The 24388-nt window shown below is 51.6% G+C and overlaps 1 protein-coding gene and 1 pseudogene across 10 annotated transcripts in view; one reads left to right on the forward strand and one right to left on the reverse strand.

Annotated features, from left to right (window-relative positions):
• INPP4A (inositol polyphosphate-4-phosphatase type I A) overlaps positions 1-24388 on the reverse strand; it is a 109764-nt gene that overhangs the window by 47728 nt on the left and 37648 nt on the right. For all 9 annotated transcript variants that reach the window (XM_084900339.1, XM_084900338.1, XM_084900334.1 and 6 more), the window contains exons 2-7: positions 9746-9816; positions 8360-8566; positions 7455-7499; positions 3646-3764; positions 1103-1219; positions 768-847 (exon numbers count right to left, since the gene is read on the reverse strand). In XM_084900339.1, the coding sequence (XP_084756465.1) occupies positions 768-847; positions 1103-1219; positions 3646-3764; positions 7455-7499; positions 8360-8465 (467 nt within the window). In that variant the 5' untranslated portion in view covers positions 8466-8566; positions 9746-9816. The remainder of the gene's footprint in view (positions 1-767; positions 848-1102; positions 1220-3645; positions 3765-7454; positions 7500-8359; positions 8567-9745; positions 9817-24388) is intronic.
• Positions 13760-21857, forward strand: LOC311631165 (mitotic spindle assembly checkpoint protein MAD2A-like; annotated as a pseudogene). Its single transcript has 2 exons — positions 13760-13765; positions 21192-21857. The product of its transcript is annotated as a mitotic spindle assembly checkpoint protein MAD2A-like (transcript).

Below are 24388 nucleotides of genomic sequence, written 5' to 3' on the forward strand. Positions count from 1 at the left end.
CGTGTGCTCGGTCCAACTGGGATTACTCCGGCACATCGTGTACCCGGCATTTTCCTCTACAGCCCCTGTCCCCCGCCCTCTCGTTTCCCTGGGACTCTGCCTCTCTCCCCGTCAGGTCTCCACACGCACCAGGCGCCTCAGGACTCTCGTCCTGCCCGATGCCGGCGGCACCGCTGCCCCCATGGCTGCAGAGTTAGTGCAGGGAATTGATCCTCTTTGCCAACATTTCCTTTGCTATTTTGGAATGTTTTCCCAATTTTCACATTTTGAAAACAAGAACACCAAGTCAGGGTTTGGGTGGGAGTTGCCCCTAAAATGAATTTGGGAAGGGTTGCCGTCCTGACATTTTTCTCCCAGAGACATGGTGGGGGCCCCGCCTCCGCCCCCCCCCCCCCCCCCCCCCCGTCCCCCCAGGTATTTATTGAGCCCTAAGCCCAGTCACATGTGCTCAGGATACAACAATGAAGCAAAACGGACAAACCCCTGCTCTCTGGGAGCTGCCACTGCTGGGGAGGAAGCAGACACTATCGCTCATCTGGCCAATCAGGTGCGATCCCGGTCTTCCTTCAGGTCTGAGTCCAGCTGTGCTCAGATTTACTACGATGCATGTGCCACCTCCATTAGCCCTCTGACGGGCTGTTTGCTTTCCCTTCAGTGACAACCACTCCCTGCCAAGACCAGCCTCTGGGAGAGGCAGGAAATGAGGCCCTTCCCCACCAGTCCCTGGACCTCCAGATCCTTTCAAAGGAACAGAATTAAATACCCACCTCAGTGTTAAATGCAACCGATGATGCCTGTCCTGGAGCAGGTCCTTGACAATAAAGGTCCCAGAGCCCAGCAGGTACATCTGAGGCAGAAGGAACACAGCGTGAGCCCGGGCTCTGCCTCGGCCCCATGCCCAGGCCGGGGCACGCTGGCTGCTGCCCGAGCACCTCTGACCCCACTGCAGGAGCCCACAGGGACACGCGGGAAGAAATTCTGAAGGCCAATCCCAGGGGACATCAATTAGTGAGCCAGCAGCAAAGCCAGTGGCAGGCGCTCCTCTCACTGAAATGACTCGCTGAAAAGCGAAGAGAGGCCCCTGAACCACACGCTACTTAACTGTTCCCTGAGATCTGTCTTTGACGTCGTACACGGAGAGCTTGATCTGCGTCATCTGATTGATGAGGGAGTCTTGGAAGAAGGCAATGCTGCTTAAGAATATAGGGTTGTTGGTTCCCTAGAACGGAAAAGAAAATCCTCAGAACACAGAGTTGAATTTTTAAGTTATTACTCATTTCACAATAAGGAGCTAACATCCTTACCAACTCGGATCAACATTTGCTCATGGCCGAATGCAGTCAACCAAGACCCTGCTTTTCAAGAAGGACGGAGGCGCCCACAGACCCCGCCCCGCCCGGACACGGGGCCCCTCAGCAGGAGGCTTCTTCAGCATGGAAACAGGTGGACGTTCGCGTGTTGTTCAACTGGAGAGATACACTATGCAACTGCATCTACTGCTTTGGGCTGTTCCTGTAAGGCAGGGGTCTTCAAACTACGGCCCGCGGGCCACATGCGGCCCGCAGAGGAGTCTGATCCGGCCCGCCAGGTTTTTTGGGCAGTGAGCGCAGCCGAGGTGTTACAGTAGGAATTAGTAGTTCATATAGTCCGGCCCTCCAGCTCTCAGAGGGACCGTGATCTGGCCCCCACTTTAAAAAGTTTGAGGACCCCTGCTAAGGTGTCCAAGGCGGATGGGAAGAAATGAATAGCTAAGTTGTTTCTTACTTCCAGAATCCTGTGGTTTGGGATAATGAAGGCCTGACCTATTTAAACCTGAGGACTAGCTGCTAGTTTCTAGATCACAGGTGGTTTTTCCTGGCAGTTTGGCCTCGCTCCCTGCCCCAAAGCCCCACAATAACATACTCCCTTTCTCAGGCAGCGTTAGTTACCTCAGCGTTAGTTACCTCACGCTGCACCTGTGAGGGGGCCATGCCTCTGGCTGAGCCCCTCTGCAGCTCCAGATCCAGTCTCCACGCCTGCTGGACAGAGCCCTCCCTCCCTCTGCCCTGCTTAACCACTGACTCCTCCCCGGGAGGCTACAAACGTGGCATCTGCCTCGGTACCTCCTTCTCGTCATTCTCAGCCTCCAAGTTACAATAAACTTCCATAAACCTTCTCTCACCTTGGCCAGTGTCCTCAGTGGTTAGAGCATCAGCCCGAGCACTGAAGGGGCTCAGGTTCAATTCCCGGTCAAGGGCACATGCCTGGGTTGCAGGTTAAATCCCCAGCCCAGGTTGGCACATGCAAGAAGCAACCAATTGATGTGCCTCTCTTACATCGATGATTTTCTCTCTCCCCCCCACTCTCTACCCCCCCCCTCCCCCTTCTACCCTCTCTAAAAATCAATGGGGAAAATATACTCTTTTGGGTGAGGATTAACAAAACAAAAAATTAAAAACCCTCTCTCACAGGCACCCCTGCCCCTCCTTCCCACATCACACTCCCTCAGCACCTCTGGTCAGGTGACCCTCAGGTAGAACTCCCAGCCTGACTTCTGAGGCTCCCCCCTTGCTCTCCACCTGTGCCTTCTGCACACACTGACCAGGCTGACGTAATTCTCCGAGCCACATGATGCTCCCCACCGCCATTACAGACTCTGCAATGCTCTGCAGCATGTGGTCCCTAGACCGGCAGCTGGGCATGTCCTGGAGCCTGGGAGAAACAGAGTCTTAGGCTCCACTGACCTATCGAGTCAGAATTTCACTAGGTGGCGTAGGAAGCCACTTCCGGTCCTCAGAACTGGCTGGGACCCCATCCTCCTGGTGCTAACCTCACCCTTAACACTCCCCGCACTCTGCTGGGTACAGATGCCCACACTCATTCCTGCCCCGCCCTCAGGAAGGCCAACCTCGTGGGGCAGGGCCGGACCTCCGTGGCCTCTGCTCCCCCGCAGCGCCCAGCCCTGTGCTGCGTGCAGACTGTGCTCAACAAAGGCTTAGGCACAGGACTGCTGACTTGAACGTGGAAACAAGTTTACAAGAGAATGAAAAGGTCTCTTCCAAAATGTAAAGGAGGGCCGCGGAGGCAGCGCAGGGAGCCTGCTGGAGACTGCCAGGCCGGACACTCACACAGGAGCTCAGGCCGCCACAGGAGCCCGCGGAACCCACAGCAACGCCTCCTCTTAGTTTCACAGCCTACACACTGTGCTCAATTGTCTACACGGCTTCTGTGACATCCCCAAGGTGAATGCGTAACAGTTACTTTAAGGAAAAAGTAAGTGTGTAACACACAACTCAAAAGGATACAAAATAAAAACCAACAAAAATAGGGGTATGTCCAGTAAGAGTTACTCTCCAAATTTGATCAATGAGCAGAATTTATAAAAGTAGCAGCCAACTGGAAGTGACAAGGAAGAAATGCATCTTCCTTTTAAAAGGCAACCAATTTTATAGCATCCCTGTTCAAAATTAACTAGCCAGTAACTGATCAATAATTGTAAAGGATATGGCAAAAAAAAAGTGCCCTCCAAAACTGTGATGAAAATATCAATTGCTAAAAACACACGGACAACAGCAAGAATTCAGAGAACTGATCCCAGCTGCGGGTGCTCGGTGGGGAGCAGCCTCCCTGGGGGAGCCCTGCCCCGGCCCCGGCCAGCAGACACACCTCGATGATCTCGGTCTGCGCGTGCTTCGTCCAGAATGCCTGCGGAGGGGTGGTCACACTCACTGCCACAAAACTGTTTGGTTTCCGGTCTAGCGATGGCGTGTGCAGCTCGCTACAAGCTATGGAATCGAACGGGAGAGAAAAGAATCCTTTAAAACCAGGCTCTAGTGAGTTCTCTGTTCCACACGCTCAGGAGCAAAGACAGTAAATGACACTCAAAGGGATGAGGCAATCACACTGTCTATCCGTGTCTCAGGGAACCATTTTTTTTCATTGTAAACAATCTCTTCCCACTCCCCCGACTTCCCCAACGCCATGGCAGCAGTGCCCTCGCTGAGGGGAAGGTGAGCCAAGGGGCTTTCTGTGCCATGGAATGGAGCACAGAGCCAACACCTCACTTGCACATCTAGTGTTCTAAGCATTTTGGAAGAGATGATCAGACTCAGAAGTGACTTACAGGGAAAACGGTCCTATGGCATGGACTCCAACACGTATCTGTAAAATGCAGTGAAAGAAAAGACCCACTGCCACGAGACTAGGAAATGCTACCGACCATAGACACTGTTACAGAAAATCATGAGGAAGCATGTGTGGCAATCGAAGTTCAGCCCTGAAGAAACAGCTTTCCTGGCAGAGCAGTGACCGCCCCGAGTGCTGGGGCGTTTGCTTGCATTCGGAGTTCTCCAACAACTGACTTCGACCCTTTGTGTCAGTGCTCTCACTGCCTTTATGGAGGAAAAACTTTTGGAGGGCCTCACACTGTCATTCCTGCTCCCATCTTTCTCATTTGATTTTTTTGTTTGTTGTTGTTTGTTAGGATTAGGGTTAGTGTTAGTGTTAGGGTTAGGGTTAGGATTAGGGCTAGGGTTTTTAAAATGCTCAATTTGATTTTTAAAATGCTCAATTTGATTTTTAAAATGCTCTCTGGTGATTTAAAATTTAGAAATTGACTTTTACTTCTGGAAATTAACTTTGGTTCTCTAATTATCCCCTTTACAACATTGCTTAGCGCTGCCTCAAAGGCGGGAGATGCTCCCGTCACCACCGCTGTGCTCACCAGCCATGAGCCGGCTTCTAGGTGAGTGTCACGCCCCCTGTGGGAGCGCACTAACGCCAGGAGGCAGCTCCTGCACTGGGCATCTATCCCCTGGTGGTCAGTATGCAACATAGCAAATGGTCTTCTGCCATTTGGTCGATTTGCATATTGCCCTTTTATTATCCTATATAATAAAAGACTAATATGCAAACTGTCCCCTTGAGTTTGATTGGGAGTTGACTGCTAGCTATGACATGTGCTGACCACCTGGGGGCAGCACAGAACATGATGGGTGTCGGTGACACAGTGTTGGCAGCCTTGATGGACCCCAACGAGAGCAGAACCATGATGGAATGGTGGAGCAGGTGAGAGGGCAGCACCAGGCCAAGGCAGGTGCAAACAGAGGCCCGATCGCCCTGCCGATCACCATCAGCAGATGGCCACCACCAGCAGTGGGGGGCAGGACATCTGCCCGGCTCCAAGGTGCTGAGGGAACCAGGTGGGGGACCCGGTCCCAACTGGCCGCCCTGTAGGAGGGATGGTGGAGCAGGTGAGGGGGCAGTGCCAGGCCAAGGTGGGGTGCCAGGCAGTGCTACGAGGCTGAGGGTGTAAACTGGGCCCAATACCCGCAGGCCACCCCGAGGAACCAGTGCACCAGGCCTCTAGTACAGGATAAGAAAATACAAAGAGCTTGGCTTTTGAGTTCTGAGAGTCATACAGAACTTTCCCCTCAGGCTAGAAAGTTCCTCTATACTTCCAGCCTCTGCCCACCTCGGCAGCCGCTTTCTGACTTCCATCACTGTTGTCTGCTCTTGAATTGCACATAAGTGGCATGTTTTAAGATTCACCTATATTGTTCTATATATAATATATATATTCCATTGTATAAAATTTATACTATAAATGCACTAATTTTTTTTATCCATTTTGTTAGTAGACATTTGGGTTGCTTCATTTTGAGCCATTATAAATAAAGGAACTATAAACATTCTTGTTCAAGTCTTCCTGTGAACGTAGGTTTTCCTTCCTCTTGACAAGCACCTAAGGGTGGCATTTCGAGGTCACAGCAGAGGACAGGTCTCACTTCACAGGCGCACCGTTGTACCCGCCATCACAACGTGCAGGAATGCCAACTGCCAACACTTGTGAGCTCAGTGCTTATCTCAGTTGTTCTAATAGATGTTTTAATTCACACTTCTGTGATATGAAACATCTTTTCACCATATGCTTACTGGCCATTTTTATAACTTCATCAAGAGTCTAATCAAGACTTCTGCTTATTTTTAAATTGGATTGTTGACTTTTTAATTGCTGGTGTGTAAGCATTCTACTTTACAATACTAAATTATGTTTTAGATTATAATTTATAGTATATAAAATATACATTAACTATATTCATGTAAACTTAAAATTTATATAGAACCCTCGTGTCCATCAGCAGAATGAACTATGGCTGGCACACAATGGAAGCACTCAGAGAGGCAGGATGAGTTCTGGCCGCAGAGCTGCCCGCCAGCGCTAGTCCAGAGCATCATGGGAAGTGAACACAGCCACACCCAGAGGCTGGGCACTGCGTGATTCTCCCGTGTGAAACCAGTGAGGCCTCACTCCAGGAAACAGGCCGACAGCTGACTGGGAGTGAGGCTGAGAACACGAGGCTAGTGGTTACATGCATAACATGCTTATCAAAACTCACTGATGCTACACTTAAAATGGGTACATTTTACATACAAATTATAGCTCAATGTTAACTTAAAACAAAATGAAAGAAGAATCAAAGATAACCAGACTTTGTGGAAGGCCCGTAAAATGAAAGAAAAGATAGAACTACTTTCTGAGAACTTGCAGAAAGTAGAAGACAAGGTCAAAGAAAGCACGCGTCGGAGCAGTGATAGCTGCAGAGTCTGTTGCTGATTCCTCCTGATGTGTGGGTGATGCAGGACAAGGGGTGGAAGTGTGCTCACACTCCGCTGTGACCTTGGACTGGCATCACAGCTTGTAAAGAGCAATAAAGCTCAGGCTGATGGGCACCCCGTGCACAGCCCTGCTCACTGCCCACTGAAGACCAGGCATCAGGCAAGAGCTGGGAACCCTGAACCAGCTTAGGAGCATGAAACTTGAAATGGGGACGTTTCAGAGTTTAAAATTTGGTAATAATGCACTTAAATTTTTATGGGTTTAGCAACTTGTCAAAGTCCTTCTGTTTTGTTTTAACCACCATGAGGTTGTCTCTCAAACAGCAACGCCTCATAAGACCCATGAGGAAACCCATCCAGCAAGGTCAAGGGCAGGTTCAAGGCTGGGCAGTTAGTTTACAGCACAGTCTGGACGAGATTCCAGGTCATCTGGTTGACAGCATCTCTTGGACACCTCTGCCAGGCCACCGGCCAATGCTGACCACCGTCCAGGAGATGAGGGGAGGGGAGAGGGCCACCAGAGCCCAGTGCCTCCAGAGAAGCATCCCAGCTGGCCCCGCCTTGCTCTCCTGCCACACTTCCCGATCCCAGGGCTGGCGCAGTCTCTGATGCCCTGAGAGGGAGCGCACACAAGTGTCATCACCTGTGGTCACAGAGTAGGGAATGAGGACTAAGAAGCTAAACTCAACCTCACAGGCCTCCTGGCCAGGGGCTGACACCGCTAGCCCTAAACCTGCCTTCTCACCCCTCCTGGTCTCAGCAGCTCGGGTGGGCTCACCACTCCAGCAGTTAGTTGTGTTTTTGTTTTTGTTTTTGAGGAACATATATTGTTATCGAAAACAATTAAAGACACCCACCTAAGCTGAACTCTAAAATGGGTTCATCTGGATCTTGTAGATTTCCTGAATAAAAGAGAAATGACAGACAAAAGTCAGCCTTAGTCAACTTTTCTCTGCTTTCAAGTTTTATACAAAAAACACACAACCCCAACACACTTATCCTCATTTCACAGTGTTTGTGAATCAAACCACACACCTTAACACATACAGTGATGTGTGTCAATTATTTCTCAATAAAACGGGGGTGGGGGGAAGAGATGGACTCCAATATTCTACTTATTTTTCTATCAAAACTTATGTGAGCCGGGACTGGTTTGGCTCAATGGATAGGGCGTCGGCTTGGGGACTGAAGGGTCCCGGGTTCGATTCCAGTCAAGGGCATGTACCTTGGTTGCGGGCATATCCCCAGTGGGGGGTGTGCAAGAGGCAGCTGATCGATGACTCTCATCGATGTTTCTAGCTCTCTATCTCTCTCCCTTCCTCTCTGTATAAAATCAATAAAATATATTTAAAAAACAAAACAAAAAACTTATGTGAGATGATTTGTTCATTTTATAAACTTTTTGTTCTGAGATTTCTAAACGTCTCAGACTCCAAGACCAAACCCCTACCTTCCCAGGTCTGTATACCCACAGCAGACAGGCCTTGTGCTGTGGCCTGGGCTCTGGCCAGACCGGCCCCATGGACACTCGCACGTCAGCTCCCGGCAGGAAAGCTGCAGAGACTGGCTCCCTCGGAGGCAGTGCCAGGGAGAGGGCTGGCTTTCCCCTCCCTGTTCTGACTCACCCAGAGGAGGCCACACCGGGACCTCCAGCCTGGGGCAGTCACAGGGGCTCATACTGGCTGTCCCAGGTGCCCAGGAGGTATGGCGCCCCTCCCAGAACTGCCAGGTGGAGGAACCGGAGCCGCCCCGAGAGGCTCACCTGCCAGCGAGAGGCCAACCATGTCCGCGGCCACATCGACGGTGGAAGCCCGCTGCAATGCACGGGCCCTGGCGCCATGGCGAGGGCTGTGCTCTCTTGCTGTCATGATGTCATTGGTGAAGATGTGTTTCCTGCTCCTGGGTCAGACCACGCCCGACTCCTCGGGGAGAGCTGTCATCCAGCCCTGTCCCTAAGGTGGCAGCAGTCCTGAGACACGAGAACGGACAATGGTAAGAAGCACAGAGACGGTGGCCGGAAGGCGCTGGGGGAGCACAGAGTGTGTGAGCTACAGGAGCAGCACAGCGAGGCCAGGGTCCCAGCAGGCCGGGCCGGGGAAGAGGAGTCTGATGGTCTAGGTCTCTTCCATCACCACGTTCCCTACGCTCCCGGCACTCACACACCAACACAGCAGGCCCCTGGGACCCATACAGAAATCGTGTTCTCTCTGACAAAGACATGTCGCTTTAAATCAGTGTTTCCCAACCTTCTCTCATGATGAGAATCACCTGGTGGAGTTGTTAAAACACAGATTCCTGAATCCCAACTAAGAAGTGCTAAACTAGAATTTTTGAGAACATATAGGTAAAATTGCATACCTAACTTAGTGCTCTGTATATAAAATCTGTCTTAGAGCACTAGTTAAGTATACAATTTTACCTATATGTTCCCAAAAATTCTAGTTTAGCACTTCTTAGTTGGGATTCAGGAATCTGTGTTTTAACAACTCCACCAGGTGATTCTCATCATGAGAGAAGTTTGGGAAACACTGCTTTAAACGATGTTTTCCATACAATCGTAAAGCATGGCTTATGAGATTTGATTTGCTTTGTTAAGCTTTTCCCTTGGCAAGTCTCATAGAATTTCATAAAATTTAAAGCCAATTCCCTACAACCTGTTAGGATGCAGATGCATGAAGGGCTTGCCACCCTGGCTACAACAGGAGGGGCAGGGGACAAAGGCACATGCCCTCCAACCTTGCTCTCTGTCTTCCCAGAGCTACAGAGCTTTATGTGGGTCTTGGTCCCGCCTTCTTTTGCACAAAACAAATACATGATTCTCTATGAGCGGAGAGTGCTGTGCTGGGGTGTGGCCATCTCTGAGGGCGGCCTCTGCCGGCGGGGTCAGACAGCCGGTCAGACAGCCGCCACGTGGGAAGCGAGAAGTGAGCTTCACATTCTCCCAGCCCCACGCACGGCCATTCCTGCTGTCTCTAGAAGGCACCGCCCTTTGGGAGGTAAGGTAAGGAGACTGGGCAGAGGGGCTGGTTTAAGACACCCTCCAAGCCTGCGGTTTCCAGCCGCCCTGCCTTCTCTCAGGGTGTCCGCACCTCTACCGAAAGGGCCTGTGGGCCTGCTCCCAAGGGGGTTCCCTCACCCAGCAACTTACTGGACATGTTTGTTCCCGGATCCGTGGAGACGCGTGGCATTTCTTCATAGAAGCATATCCAATTCCATCGCCTAAAAGTAGAAAGTTACACACTTAGCAAGCTGGTCAACACACAGGGAGTTCTTGTGAAGGAATACATTATAGCTCCAATACTAGAAACATGGGAAAGCCACAGGCTATTCCATGTTCCTCTCTCCACACCCCAATCTACCTTCTGGCTCAAAAACAAGGTTTTGCCCAAAGCCCAAACCAGGGCTCTTCAAACTATGGCCCGCGGACCACATGCAGCCCCCAGGGGAGTCTGATCCTGCCCGCCAGGTTTTTTGGGCAGTGAGCGCAGCCAAGGTGTTACAGTAGGAATTAGTAGTTCATATAGTCCGGCCCTCCAGCTCTCTGAGGGACCGTGATCTGACCCCCACTTTAAAAAAAGTTTGAGGACCCCTGGCCCAAACGAATGAGGACTAGAAAACACACACTCTGTTCCACTTTAGGGGTGACCCAGGGAAATCTGAGCCAGCCCTAAAGAGCCACGTGAGCAGCTGGGGTGGATCAGGGATAAGGGGAGGGGAGGATCTGAGCCTCAGTCCTCCCTCTCACAGGCCTCGGGTCCGAAGAGAAGCACTTTGCTGTCTAATGAAGCTAGTTGTACCCATCTCACAGGGCGCACTGAGAACCAGACCTTCCACAACAGGAGAGGGCTCTGCAAACTCCACTCGGCTCCCCAATCTCTGCTGGCCCGCAGGCGTCATTGTGAAGCAGGACCCCCCAACTCTGACTCAGTCCCAGGACTGCTGGGGAGACGTTGGGGCGAACCTGGGGCCCAGCGCATGAACCGTCTGAAAGTGCCAGGGCCCGGGGTGCAGACCCCTGGAAGAGCAGTGCGCTGGCCCCGGGCGCACTCAGTCCCCGGAGCTGAGCTCCTGCCTCTCCACTGGGACACCCGGGGGCCTCCAGCCGCTGCCCCAGCCGAGGAGCATGGCCTGGCGGGTCCGGGTCCCAGGAGAAGTCACCAGGGAAGATGCATGTTTGCTGAAATCGGAAGGCATACAAGTCAGAAATAGGCGATAAAACTGAGAAAGTATTATAGTACTAATACCTGTGAACCTGTAATTTACAAATTAATTTTAAAAACTCACTAAAAATCCAAGTAGCAAAAGGTAAGAATTCATAAAAGAGTAATACATGTGGTAAACATTTTGAACAGGGACCAGACTCACTCATTATAATAAAAAGAATGCTCACCACACCTCCATTTCCCTAAATCAGTCTGCCAAAAGCAGTTAGTCCTGTTGAGAACATGCTTTGTGAGGGACCTAGAGGAGATTCCACAGGACTGTCCTATAGTGCTGATGACATACTACAGTACTACAAGCATTTTTTAATCAAACATTATTTATCAAAATTTGTCCACAACAAAATTCTCGCCAATGACCCAAAGATGCTTCCTGCAGTGTTGCTTATAATGACAAACTGAGACCAATCCAGGTACCCACTGCAGGTGCCAGTGTGTCAACACCTGTGAACACTGACATACGTGTTCACATGGTCCTAATAAAGCCAACAACCACATGGACAGCTCTCCCACCTCATCAACCACCAGGAAAGGCACGTCATATGCACGAGATAGCACATACCCACTAGAATGGCTAAAATGAAAAGGCGGCAATACCAGGTGCTGGTGAGGATGAGGTAATGGCACCTGAGATACTGCCGGAGGCGGCCAGGGCACGGCCACTCTGGAGAACGCAGTATCTACTCAAACCGCACACACCTCCACCCCAGAATCCGGAATTACTAATAGAAATGTATACTTATATTCCCCCCCAAAGATGCGAAGAACATTTAGAGCAATAACATTTATAACAGTCAGAAACCAGAAACACCCAAATGCCCACCTACAGCAGGTGAACACAGCAACACAGGTGGCTCCCAGAAACGGTATCAAGGGGAGAGCCAGGCACGCAGAGTGCCTCTGGGCAACTGTGTCTCCACGAGGCTTGGGCACAGCCAATGAGTCCTTGGTGTTGGAGTCCAGACGGTGGTCCCTCTGAGGGGTGAGTGCTGACGGAGGGGAGGAGGGAAGAGGTCCTACCTCAATAAAAAGTTTACGTTTTTCAATGGCTGTGATGGAGACAACACAGTACGAAAGATGTTTATGTCAGTTCTGCACCATGTGGGTTTTCCATGTACTATTCCGCCTGTGACCTGGTTCCAGCCCTTCCTTAAAAAGATGTGCACAAAGGCAGAGAGCCAGCAGGAGGCCGCAGCAAGACAGTGGCCATGTGTAGGGACATGACGGGCACGGCTTCCTTTCTTGGCTGTCACCCGCTTGCGTCACTGAGATCTGCACCCCATGCTGGTGGAGCAGAGGTGGCACCTGGAGATGAATCAGCCAGGAAGCTCTTCTCTCTTGAACCCCCTGCCCCCCAGCTTGTCCGTGAAGACACAGCCGCCTTCCCTTCAGCTGGGACAGCAGAGACCTGCCACCTACCACGGGGCTCATCTCACCCTGACATCTCAACCGCCCAAGGGAGCTCCCATCCCCATCCCCTGCAGGGTGGCTGCCCCTCCCCCACTGCCCTTTCCCAGGAGGCAGTTTAGTGTTAAAGGCATTATGAGATTCTGGGGATAGTCATGCTTCAAGGGGAACATCTACAGACTAATTTTACAAGCTTGATAGGGTTCACAGGTCACAGAAGCTTTTAGGTCAAAAAGACCTCAGAGAGAAGGCAGTTGGTGGTTACTTGGGGGCATTTAATTAGAATCTGCAATTTAAGTCATCAAGACCCAGAACAAAACGCTAATTTGCACAGCTAAACTCAATTCCTGTGTAAGTCTCATTAATTTAAGGTGATTCACCAAGGACTCCCATATTCCCATGGTCCCCGTTTTTTTCCCCCATTTGAAGACTGAAGCTCATTAGAAGTGAAATTACTCTTAAAAAAAAAAAAAAAAAAAAAAAAAAAAAGAGGACAGAGGGGAGGAGCTGTCTGGAGGACTGGGCGGGGAGGGAGGCGAGAAGATGGCAGGGGCACGCAGGACACTAACTGCCTCCTCTTCCTCACTCGGAGAACCACGTGGTCCCGGCTGGCGGACACTGGCCATCGACCAGCCATGTGGGCCTACGCAGGGAGAGGGCAGGGAGAGGGCAGGGAGAGGGCAGGGAGAGGGCAGGGAGAGGGCAGGGGCAAGCGAGGCAGAGAGGCAGCCTGGGACCCACCCAGCTTCACGGGACCAGTGAGGCGGCACCACTGTCAGGCGCTTCTCCAGGGGCCAGTCTTGCCACCTCCAGAGACCAGGCAGCTTGCGTCAGACAAGGAAGGCTGGCCCCTCTGCTCAGTGAGCTCTGGGGAGGACTAACCACCGAACCTGCTTTTTAAAAATTTATTTGGTTAATCCTCACCTCAGGATATTTTCCCATTGATTTCTAGAGAGAGTGGAAAGGAGGGGGGAGGCAGAGAGGAAGAGAGAGACATCAATGTGAGAGAGACACACTGATTGGTTGCCTCCTGCACGAGCCCCAACTAGGGACGGGATCAAACCTGTAACCCAGGTACGTGCCCTTGACTGGGAATCGAACCCAAGACTCTTCAGTGTGAGGGCTGATGCTCTAACCATGAGCCACACCGGCCAGGGCCAGAGCCCGGCTTTTACTGATCTGATGCACTGGGATTCTTCTGAAAATAACCTTAAAAAGGAGATGCACAGGTGAGGTCACGGAAATCCAGACACTCCCTCAGGGCCACGTGGAGGTACAGAGAGGAGGAGGAGAAACACCCCAAAGCCAAGGCCAAGCACGGCTGGGGCTGTCCTCCCTGCCCTTCGCGGCCCAGCAGGCCCTCCCGGGCGCTGGGAGCCAGGGCTAAGAGCAAGCCTTCCCTGGCCTCTCCTAACAGGCGGCAGTGAAAGTCCGAGAGAAAGGCTGAGTGAGTCAGCAGCCCTGAGGAGGAGCCACCTCTGGAGCAGAAAGAGGAAGAGTTTTCTCTCAAAACCCCTCAACCCAGGACAGCCACAATGGCGGTGAGGAGGCATCCCGCGGCTCCCTGGCACCCAGGCCTGGGAGAGGGCCGCCGCCCGCGCCCGCACCAGGCGTGCCCTGCAGACAGCACCCGCCGCTGTCCTTCCAGAGTGCCCCGACGGCTGGCCCGCCGGGACCTGTGTCTTATGAATAACACCCTCCTGGTGCCAAGACCAGGTTTTAGACAAACACCTGCTGGTAAGCAAACTTTAAACTTCTGTGGCAACTGTTGTTCACCAGAGTCTGGCTTTTTCCTGCCTCCGAGATACCCACAGACAACTCCGGCCCCTTCCCTCAGTGCCGAAGGCCTGCCCCTCCCTCCGCCTCCGGCTCCCTCCCTTCGGCCCCCCCCTCCCTCCGCCCCCCCCCCCGCCCCCTCCCTCCGCCCCCTGCTCCCTTCCTCCGCCCCCCCTCCCTCCGCCCCCCCCTGCCCCCTCCCTCCGCCTCCTACTCCCTCCCTCCGCCCCCCCCGCCCCCCGCTCCCCCCCTCCCTCCGCCCCCTGCTCCCACACGCACTGGCTGAGGGCGAGGAGAGGCTCACTGTGAGCAAAGCTCCGGCTCAGAGAACATCGTCTAGCACGGAGCACACTGCAAACACCGGCCAGGGCTGCTAAGAATTAAATGTAGGAAACTAATGGGCTTTAGGAAGTCAAGCCAGGAAAACAAAGAATGTGCTGTCCCCCTAGCTGGTTTGGCTCAAGGGACAGAGGCTGGCAGACTGAATGGTCCTGGGTTCGGTACAGTCAAGGGCACATGCTGGGGTTGCAGGCTCAATCCCCAGTGCAGGAGACAGCCGATCAACGATTCTCTCTCATCATGGATGTTTCTCTCTCCCCCTTCCGCTCTGAAATCAATAAAAATATATATTTTTTAAAAATGTGCTATAGTTGATGCACATTCTCACTGGCAGGTCAAACTTCTGGGGCTGCTTCTCACTCCCCAAGCCCTGCTCTGTCCTATTCACAGGAAGCTCACCACCCAATCTATTAACTAACGGGCCTCAATTGTTTCATGACTATGGCAGCTGATAAAATATAATGCCTAGCCCAGATTCAAATGCACATCTGGGACTCCCAGGGGAGGCGTCAGTCACCGTGAGTGGGCCATGGGCAGCCCTCTGAGAACCAGGCAGGTCAAGTGCCCCTGAGTAGGACACACCCAGATTGTTTCCCACCTCCCACACCCCTTCCAAACCCTGTTTCCATCTCAGTCCCTGGCAACTCCCACCCTTCCACTTGCTCTAGCCAAGAAACAAAGCCAGTGCTGGCCGCTGGCTGCCTCCTCTCACTCCCAAGCCATTCTGTTGGCTCCATCTTCCCAACGATCCGGACTTCGATCCGGACTTCAATCCGCCTCAGCACCCAGCCCCGCCGCCCTGGCTTCTGACCAGTTCCTCCGCAGCCCCCGGAGACTGTCTCCACGCAGGACTGGCTGCCCCTGGCCTCCAGGCTGCTCAGAGCTCCCCAGCTTCAATCCTCAGCAAGGCCAACGGAAGGCATCCCTCACCTGTGTCCTTCCTAACACCAGTCATCGGGACAGTGGGTCAAAACTGCAGCTGGGCCCTAGTGGTTCACCTACGAACCATGAGCCTTTCAGGGATTGTGTACAGAAACCAGTCTGAAAATAAGTCACCCTGAAAAAGCATTTAAAGGTGTTCCCACTGAGCAGTACAGGGCAGACCCGGGTCTGGGCTGGCATCTGGGGGACCAGAGACGTGAATGGGCAGGAGGATGTGGTCCAGGAGGTGCAGCAGCGGCTGTGGTGAGTGGGTGTCCGTGGGCTGCCTCAGCCAGAACAAGCCCTCCCACGCTTGGCCACTTTTCGGAAGCACCCACACTTTCTCAGGCTATTTCTACTCCATCACCGGCAATCTGCTCCACAAGCAGGGAAGGTCTCTCCTGGCCCGGGCCTCAGGGATGCAAAGATGCATCACAAGAAACAAAAACAGAAGAGACGGACAAACTGAGGCTCACACTGGTGCTGCTCAAGCCTCTTCTGGAACCTTCCCTGTCAGAAGGGCTGGCCTGCAACTGTCCACTTGCCTGCCAGGGGCACCCAGGGGCTAGCACCAGGGATTCTGAAGGCTGACGCTTGGGGTGAATCAACCCAGTGTTCCTGTGTTTTACTCCTCCCACTCCCCTGCACCAGGCTTCATTTGTCACTGATTACGATACCAGTTCCCAGAACACCACACACCAAGATAATGGTGCTACTGCCCGGGGCACTCAGTCGCTGTGAGGGCCCCTGTTCCTGCTGGAGACGACGCACACCGGTGCCCGTGCCACGCTGCCCTCTCCTGGACATGTCCACGGCTCCTGTCTTGCTCCACTGGCAATCGGCCACATGGGGCTCCCAGACAATGACCTGGAAGTTTGCCTGGATGTTGGCCAGGAAGGCGTCTCAGTGCCTCGGAAATGTCCTGAGGAAGCCATCGATGTTTATCAATGAAGACACATGCCCCGGGGGCCAGAGAGCTAGGACAACAGCGCCCCCGGAGGCCTGTGAGTGGGTTAGTGCAGGTGGCCTCACCAGCCTGGAGGAAGGTGCTGCAGGCCCAGGGTCGGGAGCTGCAGCTGGATGAGAACTGACTCCAGAGCCTGCTGCTTCTCCTCCCGTCTTTGTCCATCCAAACGCAGGGCTGTAAGGCCTGGCCTGGTGCCTGCTTCTGCCTCCCCCTCTCAGAGCTGGCCATGTGGAAGCTGACGGGAGGTACATCAGGGCAGTACCCCGCTCGGCTTCTCTCCTCCCTCCCCGTTGGGAGGGGTCTGTTCTTTCAGACGAGGGGCTGCTCAGAGCTCCTTGGGATCGCGGGCACAGAGGGGTGCCCTCCGGGCCAGGGCTCTCACCGCGCCATGGCGACTCCTCTGCACGACCCGATGTGGAGGAGGCTGTCGCAGCGCGGGCGGGTCTGGTACCCCTGCCAGCCTGGGCTGGCTGGACACCTGGGCTGCAGGTGCGGACCCAATCCCAGTGAGCTTCAGCAGGAAGGCAGGTTTGTCATAAAGGCCCGCTGGCTTACCGAACTTGAGCAGGAATATGGCTGACAGACCAATGTCGGTGGCACAGACAACTCTTCCAGGCGCCCCCTGCTCACCCACATCATTCTCCCCATCCCTGCACATGACCTTGTGTACATGGTGGACACAGGAAGCCGACAGCCCCCAACTTTAAACTCTGCAGCTCTAACCAAATGCATGGGTTCTCCCTGAGTCTTCAATCCAGCTCTTCCCAGCAAAGGCAATCCACGGCCTACTAGGCCACGTGCCCCTCTGGCTGGAGGGGGTCACAGGCACAGGGTGCTCCCATTCGATAGAGTGTGGGAGGCTGAAAATAGTCTCACTCAACACAATTTGTAATAGTCAAATGGAAACCCTACAGCAAGTGTTTCTCAAACTTTAAGAGGCAAGTTAAAGATCTCCCACTATTAACTAAATGCTTTTTATGTTGTTTACAATAGATAACAAATACAAAGTTAGGTATAAACTCTTTCCTTGGAGCTCTTAAACTACTATAAAATAAGAGATTAATAACAGCAACAAACAAAACCCAACACCAGTGACTCACACTGACATAACATGAGGGATGGGGTGTTGTCAGAAACATCACACGAGCATAACCCTAGGGCTCCGGAAGGTGCACCTGCCACCCCCTCCATTCACCCCACCTGACCTAAGCCACAAAAGCCCACAATGGCCACTTTGGTTGCCCAAATGGCTACCTGGTCAAAACAGCAGCAGCAGCAGCCACTGTTCCCCAGAAAAACGAGGGCAGAGGAGCAGGGACGCGGCGACGCCCCTGAACTACAAGCCGGGGTGAAGGACCCTGGGCAGCGGAGCCTCCACAAGTCATTTTGCTCTTCTGCATGAAATCAGAGAAGTACAGAAGCTGGCTTGCTGTGTGAAAATGTAAGACTTAGAAAGCCCGCTTCCTGGAGTCTCCTTTGTGGGGCAACCCTACGTACACGTGAACCCCATATGCAAGGTTTCTCTGCTGTTTTTGTGTGAGTACTGTAGGGTTTCATCTCTTTACTGTTCCCAATAGGTTTTAATCATTCACTTAGAATATCTTGGTTTATTAAGTGTGTAAAGTGTCATGTGCTTTGGGAAAGAGTCACCGAGCTACCCCTGGTTTCCACTGGCAACACACACTCCCCAATCCTATATAATCCTATCTAATAAAAGGCTAATATGCAAATCGAGCGGATGGCAGAAAGACTGGTCACTATGATGCACACTGACCACAGACGCTCAATGCAGGAGCCGTCCCCTGGTGGTCAGTGCGCTTCCACAGGGAGAGTGCTGCTCAGGCAGAAACCAGGCTCACGGCTGGTGAGCACAGCAGCAGTGGCAGGAGCTTCTCCCGCCTCCACGACAGTGCTAAGAACACCTCGGGGGATGTCCAGCTGCTGGCAGAGCGGGCCTAAGCTGGCAGTCGGACATCCCCCGAGGGGTCCCAGACTTCAAGAGAGTGCAGGCTGGGCTGTGGGACCACCCCTCCAGTGCATGAATATTGTGCACCGGGCCTCCAGTAAAAGCATAATCTGCTAAGTGTCCAACCAATCGGTTGACTGTTGGATTGACCATTCGACCAGCTGCTATGGTATGCACTGACCACCAGGGGGCTGATGCACTGACTGGTAGGTTAACTTGCTTCTGGGGTCCGGCCAATCAGGATTGGGTGAGAGGGCCACACATGCCCTGGAGCCCTCCCATGGTCCCTCCCTGGCCAGCTGGCCTCCCTCGGCCCCAATCAGGACTGGGCGAGATGGCCCCAATCGCCAGCCAGACAGAGGGATCCCACCTGTGCACAAACTTGTGCACCGAGCCTCTAGTTCAAGAATAAAACATGCAGCCCTAGCCAGATGGCTCAGTTGGTTGGGTGTCGTCCCATGCACTAAAAGATTGTGGGTTCAATTCCCCAGTCAGGGCACATACCTAGTTTCAGATTTGATTCCCAGTCATGGGAGCATCTTGGAGGCAACCAAACAATGTTTCTCTCTCACATCATAGATTCCCTCCCCCTCTCTCCCTTTCTTCCTGTCTTTCTAAAATCAATGAAAACATATCCTTGGGTGAGGATTAAAATATAAAAAGAATAAAACTTGCAGCCTCCTCACAAACACTCCCCCATCCTCTTTCAGACTTGCGGAGGAAAGTGAGCAGCTCCCAGTGCGGGCAGGGACTGGACACGCAGACATGGCAGCCCCACGTGGGGAAACCAGGCTCTGACCATGGCTGGCCCACTCGGGAGACACTAGTGTCCCCAAAATGAGCCTGGTCTTTCACAAACCTAACGGCAGAGTGAGCTCCGGGAAGGGAGGCTGAGCATCCGCACCAGCCCCCAGACCCAGCTCCTAGGGCTCATCCCACAGGATGGCTTCAGGCTGCTTCAAATTCTGGCACAGGTGCGCTGCCCCGCAGGGAGTTTCCCACCCGCAACTCCGTCTGCAGCCGGCCTCCACCTGCTCCTGCTGAGCCCGCCTGGCCATCCTAACTCCGACAGGGCGGCGGCTGATGAGGCGGCTCACTACAAACACGTTATTTCCTCCTAGATGGCGGCTGGCAGAGCAGGGCTGACAGTAATTGCATGGCTGGGGTTGGACAGGTCTAGTTTATTTTTATAACCACTAGGAAAGCTTGTTTTCAAATTCAAAGTGTCAAAGTTGGCTTCCTGGGAGAGTATAAAATTTTGTGAGTAGCAACAAAATCCCATAAAGGGCTATAAATGCGAAGCCACAACCACAGATCGATGAAATGCTGGGAAGGCGAGTTATTTCTGGATCACGGCAGGAAGCCAGGAGCCCAGGGACAACCTGCCCAAGGCCTCCACGGGGCGGCTCCCAGCCAGTCTCATTTTAGCTTCCGCACCAAGAAACCATAACTGGGCCAAAACCGGTTTGGCTCAGTGGGTAGAGCGTCGGTCTGCGGACTGAAAGGTCCCAGGTTCGATTCCGGTCAAGGGCATGTACCTGGGTTGCAGGCACATCCCCAGTAGGGGGTGTGCAAGAGGCAGCTGGTCATGTTTCTCTCTCATCGATGTTTCTAGCTCTCTCTCTCTCCCTTCCTATCTGTAAAAAAATCAATAAAATACATTAAAAAAAAAAAAAAAGAAGAAGAAGAAGAAAGAAAGAAAGAAACCATAACTGGGGAGAGAAGTCTGTCTCTGCCTATCCTGGAAACAAGGCAATCACACACTCCGGCCAGGTGGTACAGTACCTGCCAAACCGGAATCCTGTTTTAACCAATCACTGCTGGGGGACATACAGAGAAGATGCTGACAGGCCTTCAGTGCCTCAGATGCTCATGTGGAGATAAAGCAAACAGTCTGATTTTGACACGAGACCTCTCCCTGGGAGCCTGCCCACAGCTCTTATTGCAAAGCTGATGGTGACAGGAATGATAAAAACCCAAGAAAAGTAATTTTAAAAAGAGAGCCACCGGCAGTGCCTCCGCGGCCCGTGCATGCTTCCTCAGGCAGCGCCGGGCGGCCACCGGAGCTGCGGGGAGGAGTGCTGCTGCTGTCACGCAGGACAGCGAGTCTGGGTGGCTCCTCTCCCCGCCTGGTGAGGGGAGGGACCAGGGGGCACTGGGGCGTTTCAGTCCTCAGCTGGCCAGCCTGGCCGATGGCTTCAACATGCTCCTCTGACAGGAGTGTTCATGGAGCTGCAACCTGGAACCAGCGTTGTTCATTTGTTTGTTCAACCGGTGCCTCACCAGTAACTTAGAGAGGACGTGCAGAATCCGAAGTGGCCCCTGACGGCAAGGATCCAACAGAATAGCAAGGGAGTGAGAGACTTTCAGACAAGACAACATAAAGAGGAAATGTAATGCATGCCCCAGGCTATAGTGGGGGTGAGGAAGGAACCTTAAAACTGGCCAGAGATGATCTGAGGCAGTGTAGACAGATCTGACTTCAAAAGGCACAGGCATGACCATTAACCCCGGGAGCAGGGAAGCCCAGCATTCTAAGGGACAGAGAGAACGGGCTGCAGGGCCAGCCAGGGTCAATTCAGGGGAACCACTAATACCAGGCCATGGAGTGCACTGTAGCCAGCAGGCAATGAAGAACTCTCTGGAACCTCACTCATTCAAATAAATCTGAAAAGTCTTGAAACTCTCCTGAACGCTTGTACTGAGCTTTGGAAAGAACCTCTTACTTCCTGGTACAAACTGCTCCGGCCGGGTAAAGCGGGGCCAGGCAGTGGCAGGAGGCGGACAGGCCACATCTACGTCCAACACAGAGGGACACCGTTCTCGTCCTGACGGACCCCGGGGGCTCCGAAGGCCATCAGCACAACTAACCTAGTCAGGCACGCTCACTGCCTGTGAAGGAAGTCTATCCAATTCTGCAATAAAAACAAAACCCAGGTTACGTTTGGAACCAGTGGTGGGAAGCTGCTGCGGGCCCTGTGGTGGCCGTCTATAGCAGGTACGTGCCACGTCGGTGGGTCTACCTGGGAATGCTAACATTGTGGCCGAGTTCTTCTCATTTGGCATCAAGAACATTTATATCAGCGTGGCATTTCTCCATCTAAAACCTTTACTCAAGTGCAGAAATACGGACTTACCTTGCTGCAACTACTGATCCTGAGCTCATGAAATACCCACACACTGTGGCGGAGCTCAGAGACTGGTTATACGAGTGTTCCGTTCAGAAACATGTGGCAGTCATCTCGAATACTGAGCGCAGGGAGGTGCTTGGAAGATGACAGTGTGATACTGAGTGTGACGAGACGGCCAAAGTTGACAGTGCACCTAGAGAAAATTCTTGGAAAGCTATCCATAGTGCAATCTGCTCGGTGGTCAGACAGATCACAGCTACAGAAAGTTTCTACTAGAAGTTTCTTGTTCATTTGAACTACTGATTTATACAAAGATGTAGTTGTCCCTAAAAAGTGAGAAGAGATGGGACCAGTTCATCACCAATTCAGAGCAAGTCCGTCTGCGTTCCTTCACTACAACCCACGAAGCAAACAGCGCCGTGGCCTACAAGGTCCTGTCCATGATGGAGAGGGACAAGAACGGGGATGGGATTCTCCAATGTGTATTTCCCGAAACCAAGTCAACTACAGTTCATGTTTATTCCATTGACTAATTTTTAGATGGGGAAAGCAACACTGTCATTTACTGAACTGTCCCATTTTTTTGGTACCTGTTTAACTTTCCAGAGGATTGACATAATTTTTGCACACCCTTCAAAAGGGAGCCAGCAGATTTACATCAGCACTATCATTAATGTCAACTCCTTTGAAAGTGGTAACTGGGAGACTTTTCATCGCGAGCTCAATGTCTTCCTAAATCAGACTTTTTGGTCAAGTGGCTTGATTCAGAATATAGGTAAATATGAAATACAGCAAAATAAATCTGAATATTTGGAGTCTTTATTTTATGCCTAAAATAACTGATAACGCACAATAACAAAATATAGCTATGAGGTCCTTTTGCCTTTTATTTCATTTGTATAATTTCCTAATTTTAAGAAAATCTCCAATTATTTTATTTTAATGTATATAACTTACACCTACAAAACTCCATCACTATTTCTTTAAAAAAAACTTTTTTCTTTATCCCTAACCGGTTTGGCTCAGTGGCTAGGCCTGCAGACTGAAAGATCCCAGGTTCGATTCCGGTCAAGGGCATGTACCCTGGTTGCGGCACATCCCCAGTTGGAGGTATGCAGGAGGCAGCTGATCGATGTTTCTAACTCTCTATCCCTCTCCCTTCCTTTGTAAAAAATCAATAAAATATATATTTAAAATTTTTTTTTCTTTATTGATTAAGGTGTTACATATGTGTCCTTATTGTCCCTCCCTCCCACTTGATGCCCTCACCCCTCTGGTGTCTGTGTCCATTGGTTAGGCTTATATGCATGCATATAAGCCCTTTGGTTGATCTCTCCACCTTACCCCCACCCTCCCCTACCTTCCCTCTGAGGTTTGACGGTCTGATCAATGCTTCTCTGTCTCTGGATCTGTTTTTGTTCATCAGTTTATGTTCATTAAATTCCATAAATGAGTGAGATCATGTGATATTTATCTTTCTCTGGCTGGCTTATTTCGCTTAGCATAATGCTCTCCACTTCCATCCATGCTGCTGCAAATGATAAGAATTCCTTCTTTTTTACCGCAGCATAGTATTCCATTGTGGAGATGAACCACTTTTTTAATCGACTCATCTGCTGATGGGCACTTAGGCTGTTTCCAAATCTTAGCTATGGTAAATTGTTATATCACTATTTCTATTGTCTAAATTCCAGTGATACAGAACTCTTAAAAATGTCTTTTGGTGTTTTATAAAATCAAGCTTTAAATGACAATGATAAAGTTAAATGTATATGTTTTTAAACAAAACAAAAGCCAAAATCAACAACCACAAAAGGAAATAAGAAGACCCACTAGGTAAGTGCCTTCAGTGCCAGGGCCACCCTCTGCCTTCAGGCGGCCCTCCCAGGAGACGGGCCTGTATGCAGTACAGAATTTGCTGGGGAGGGGCCAGAACCAGCTTCCCTTTCTGTCACTGTGGCCTTGCTCCAGAGAGATTCCTAAGCTGGTTCCGCCTTTGTTTATAAAAAGAATGCTGACAATCAGATATCCAAATGATAATAAGAAAAAATGCCCAAAGGTACTTTGGTCATTATTTCTTTTTCTCCGAAATTCACAGCTGAGTTCTGAAATGTAGATAGAGAAGACACTGAGAACAAAGACCCATGAAACATCTCCCTGTCACATATCACTATTTTAAAATTAGCACTGCCATGAGCAAGAACAGAGAAAACTAATTAAAATCTCTACTGTGCTTTCACTTTTATTTTTAACATTCTTGAAAATTGGGTAATAAAGAGATCAGGGAAAATGTGCCTTAAAAATTCATTTTTTTTAGAACTGTTCCCATCTCCCATTAGAAGAAATTACTAAAAACACTAAAAAGTGAAGCTAGCATGCAACAAGCCATCTGCAAGCCACCTGAGGCCCTGCCTCCTTCAGAACAGGCCCAGATTCTGATGGGAGGCCCAGGTACAGAGCCTCCACCAGATTTAGAATGTTGTCTCCATCAGCCCAACATAGGCCCGCCCCACCAAACACTATCATCCAGCACCATGGCCAGGGTTCAGTGCAGCCTAGGTTCTGGACAGGGCCAGATGCAAACCCATCAGGCAGGTGTGAACAGAGACCTGTGCAGAACACTGTGCAGGAACAAGCAGGCACTAATGGATGAAGACATCGTAAGTCCTGGATCTGTCAGAGGCATGCACTGGGCCGGAGCTCCTAATAGCAATCCGCTGAAAGTCCGCAGCATCTCGCAGCGAAGCTGTGCCTATGCCCAGCCCATCCATCAAGAGAGGCAGAGAAATGGCACGAAAACGACGGATGTGGAGTCAGGGCCCTTGCTCTTGGTCTGGTTTGGATTTTAATTCAGCTACCAGATCCCGGGCAGATTACAAACTCTGGGCACTTCAGGTGTGGTCTTGGGTCCGATCTGCTGTCCTACACTGTGCAGTGCTCAAGAGGTGTACACTGTGTGTCCTGAGCTCTGTTATCTGCTCCTCGCAACGAAGCCTGCCCAGGCCACGGACATTATCTTCTACTGTAACCTTTCACTCCTTTACACACACAATCCGATGACAGT

The sequence above is a fragment of the Pipistrellus hanaki genome (genome assembly GCF_964339955.1).
Source record: "Pipistrellus hanaki genome assembly, chromosome: 12".
Classification (NCBI taxonomy): Eukaryota; Metazoa; Chordata; class Mammalia; order Chiroptera; family Vespertilionidae; genus Pipistrellus; species Pipistrellus hanaki.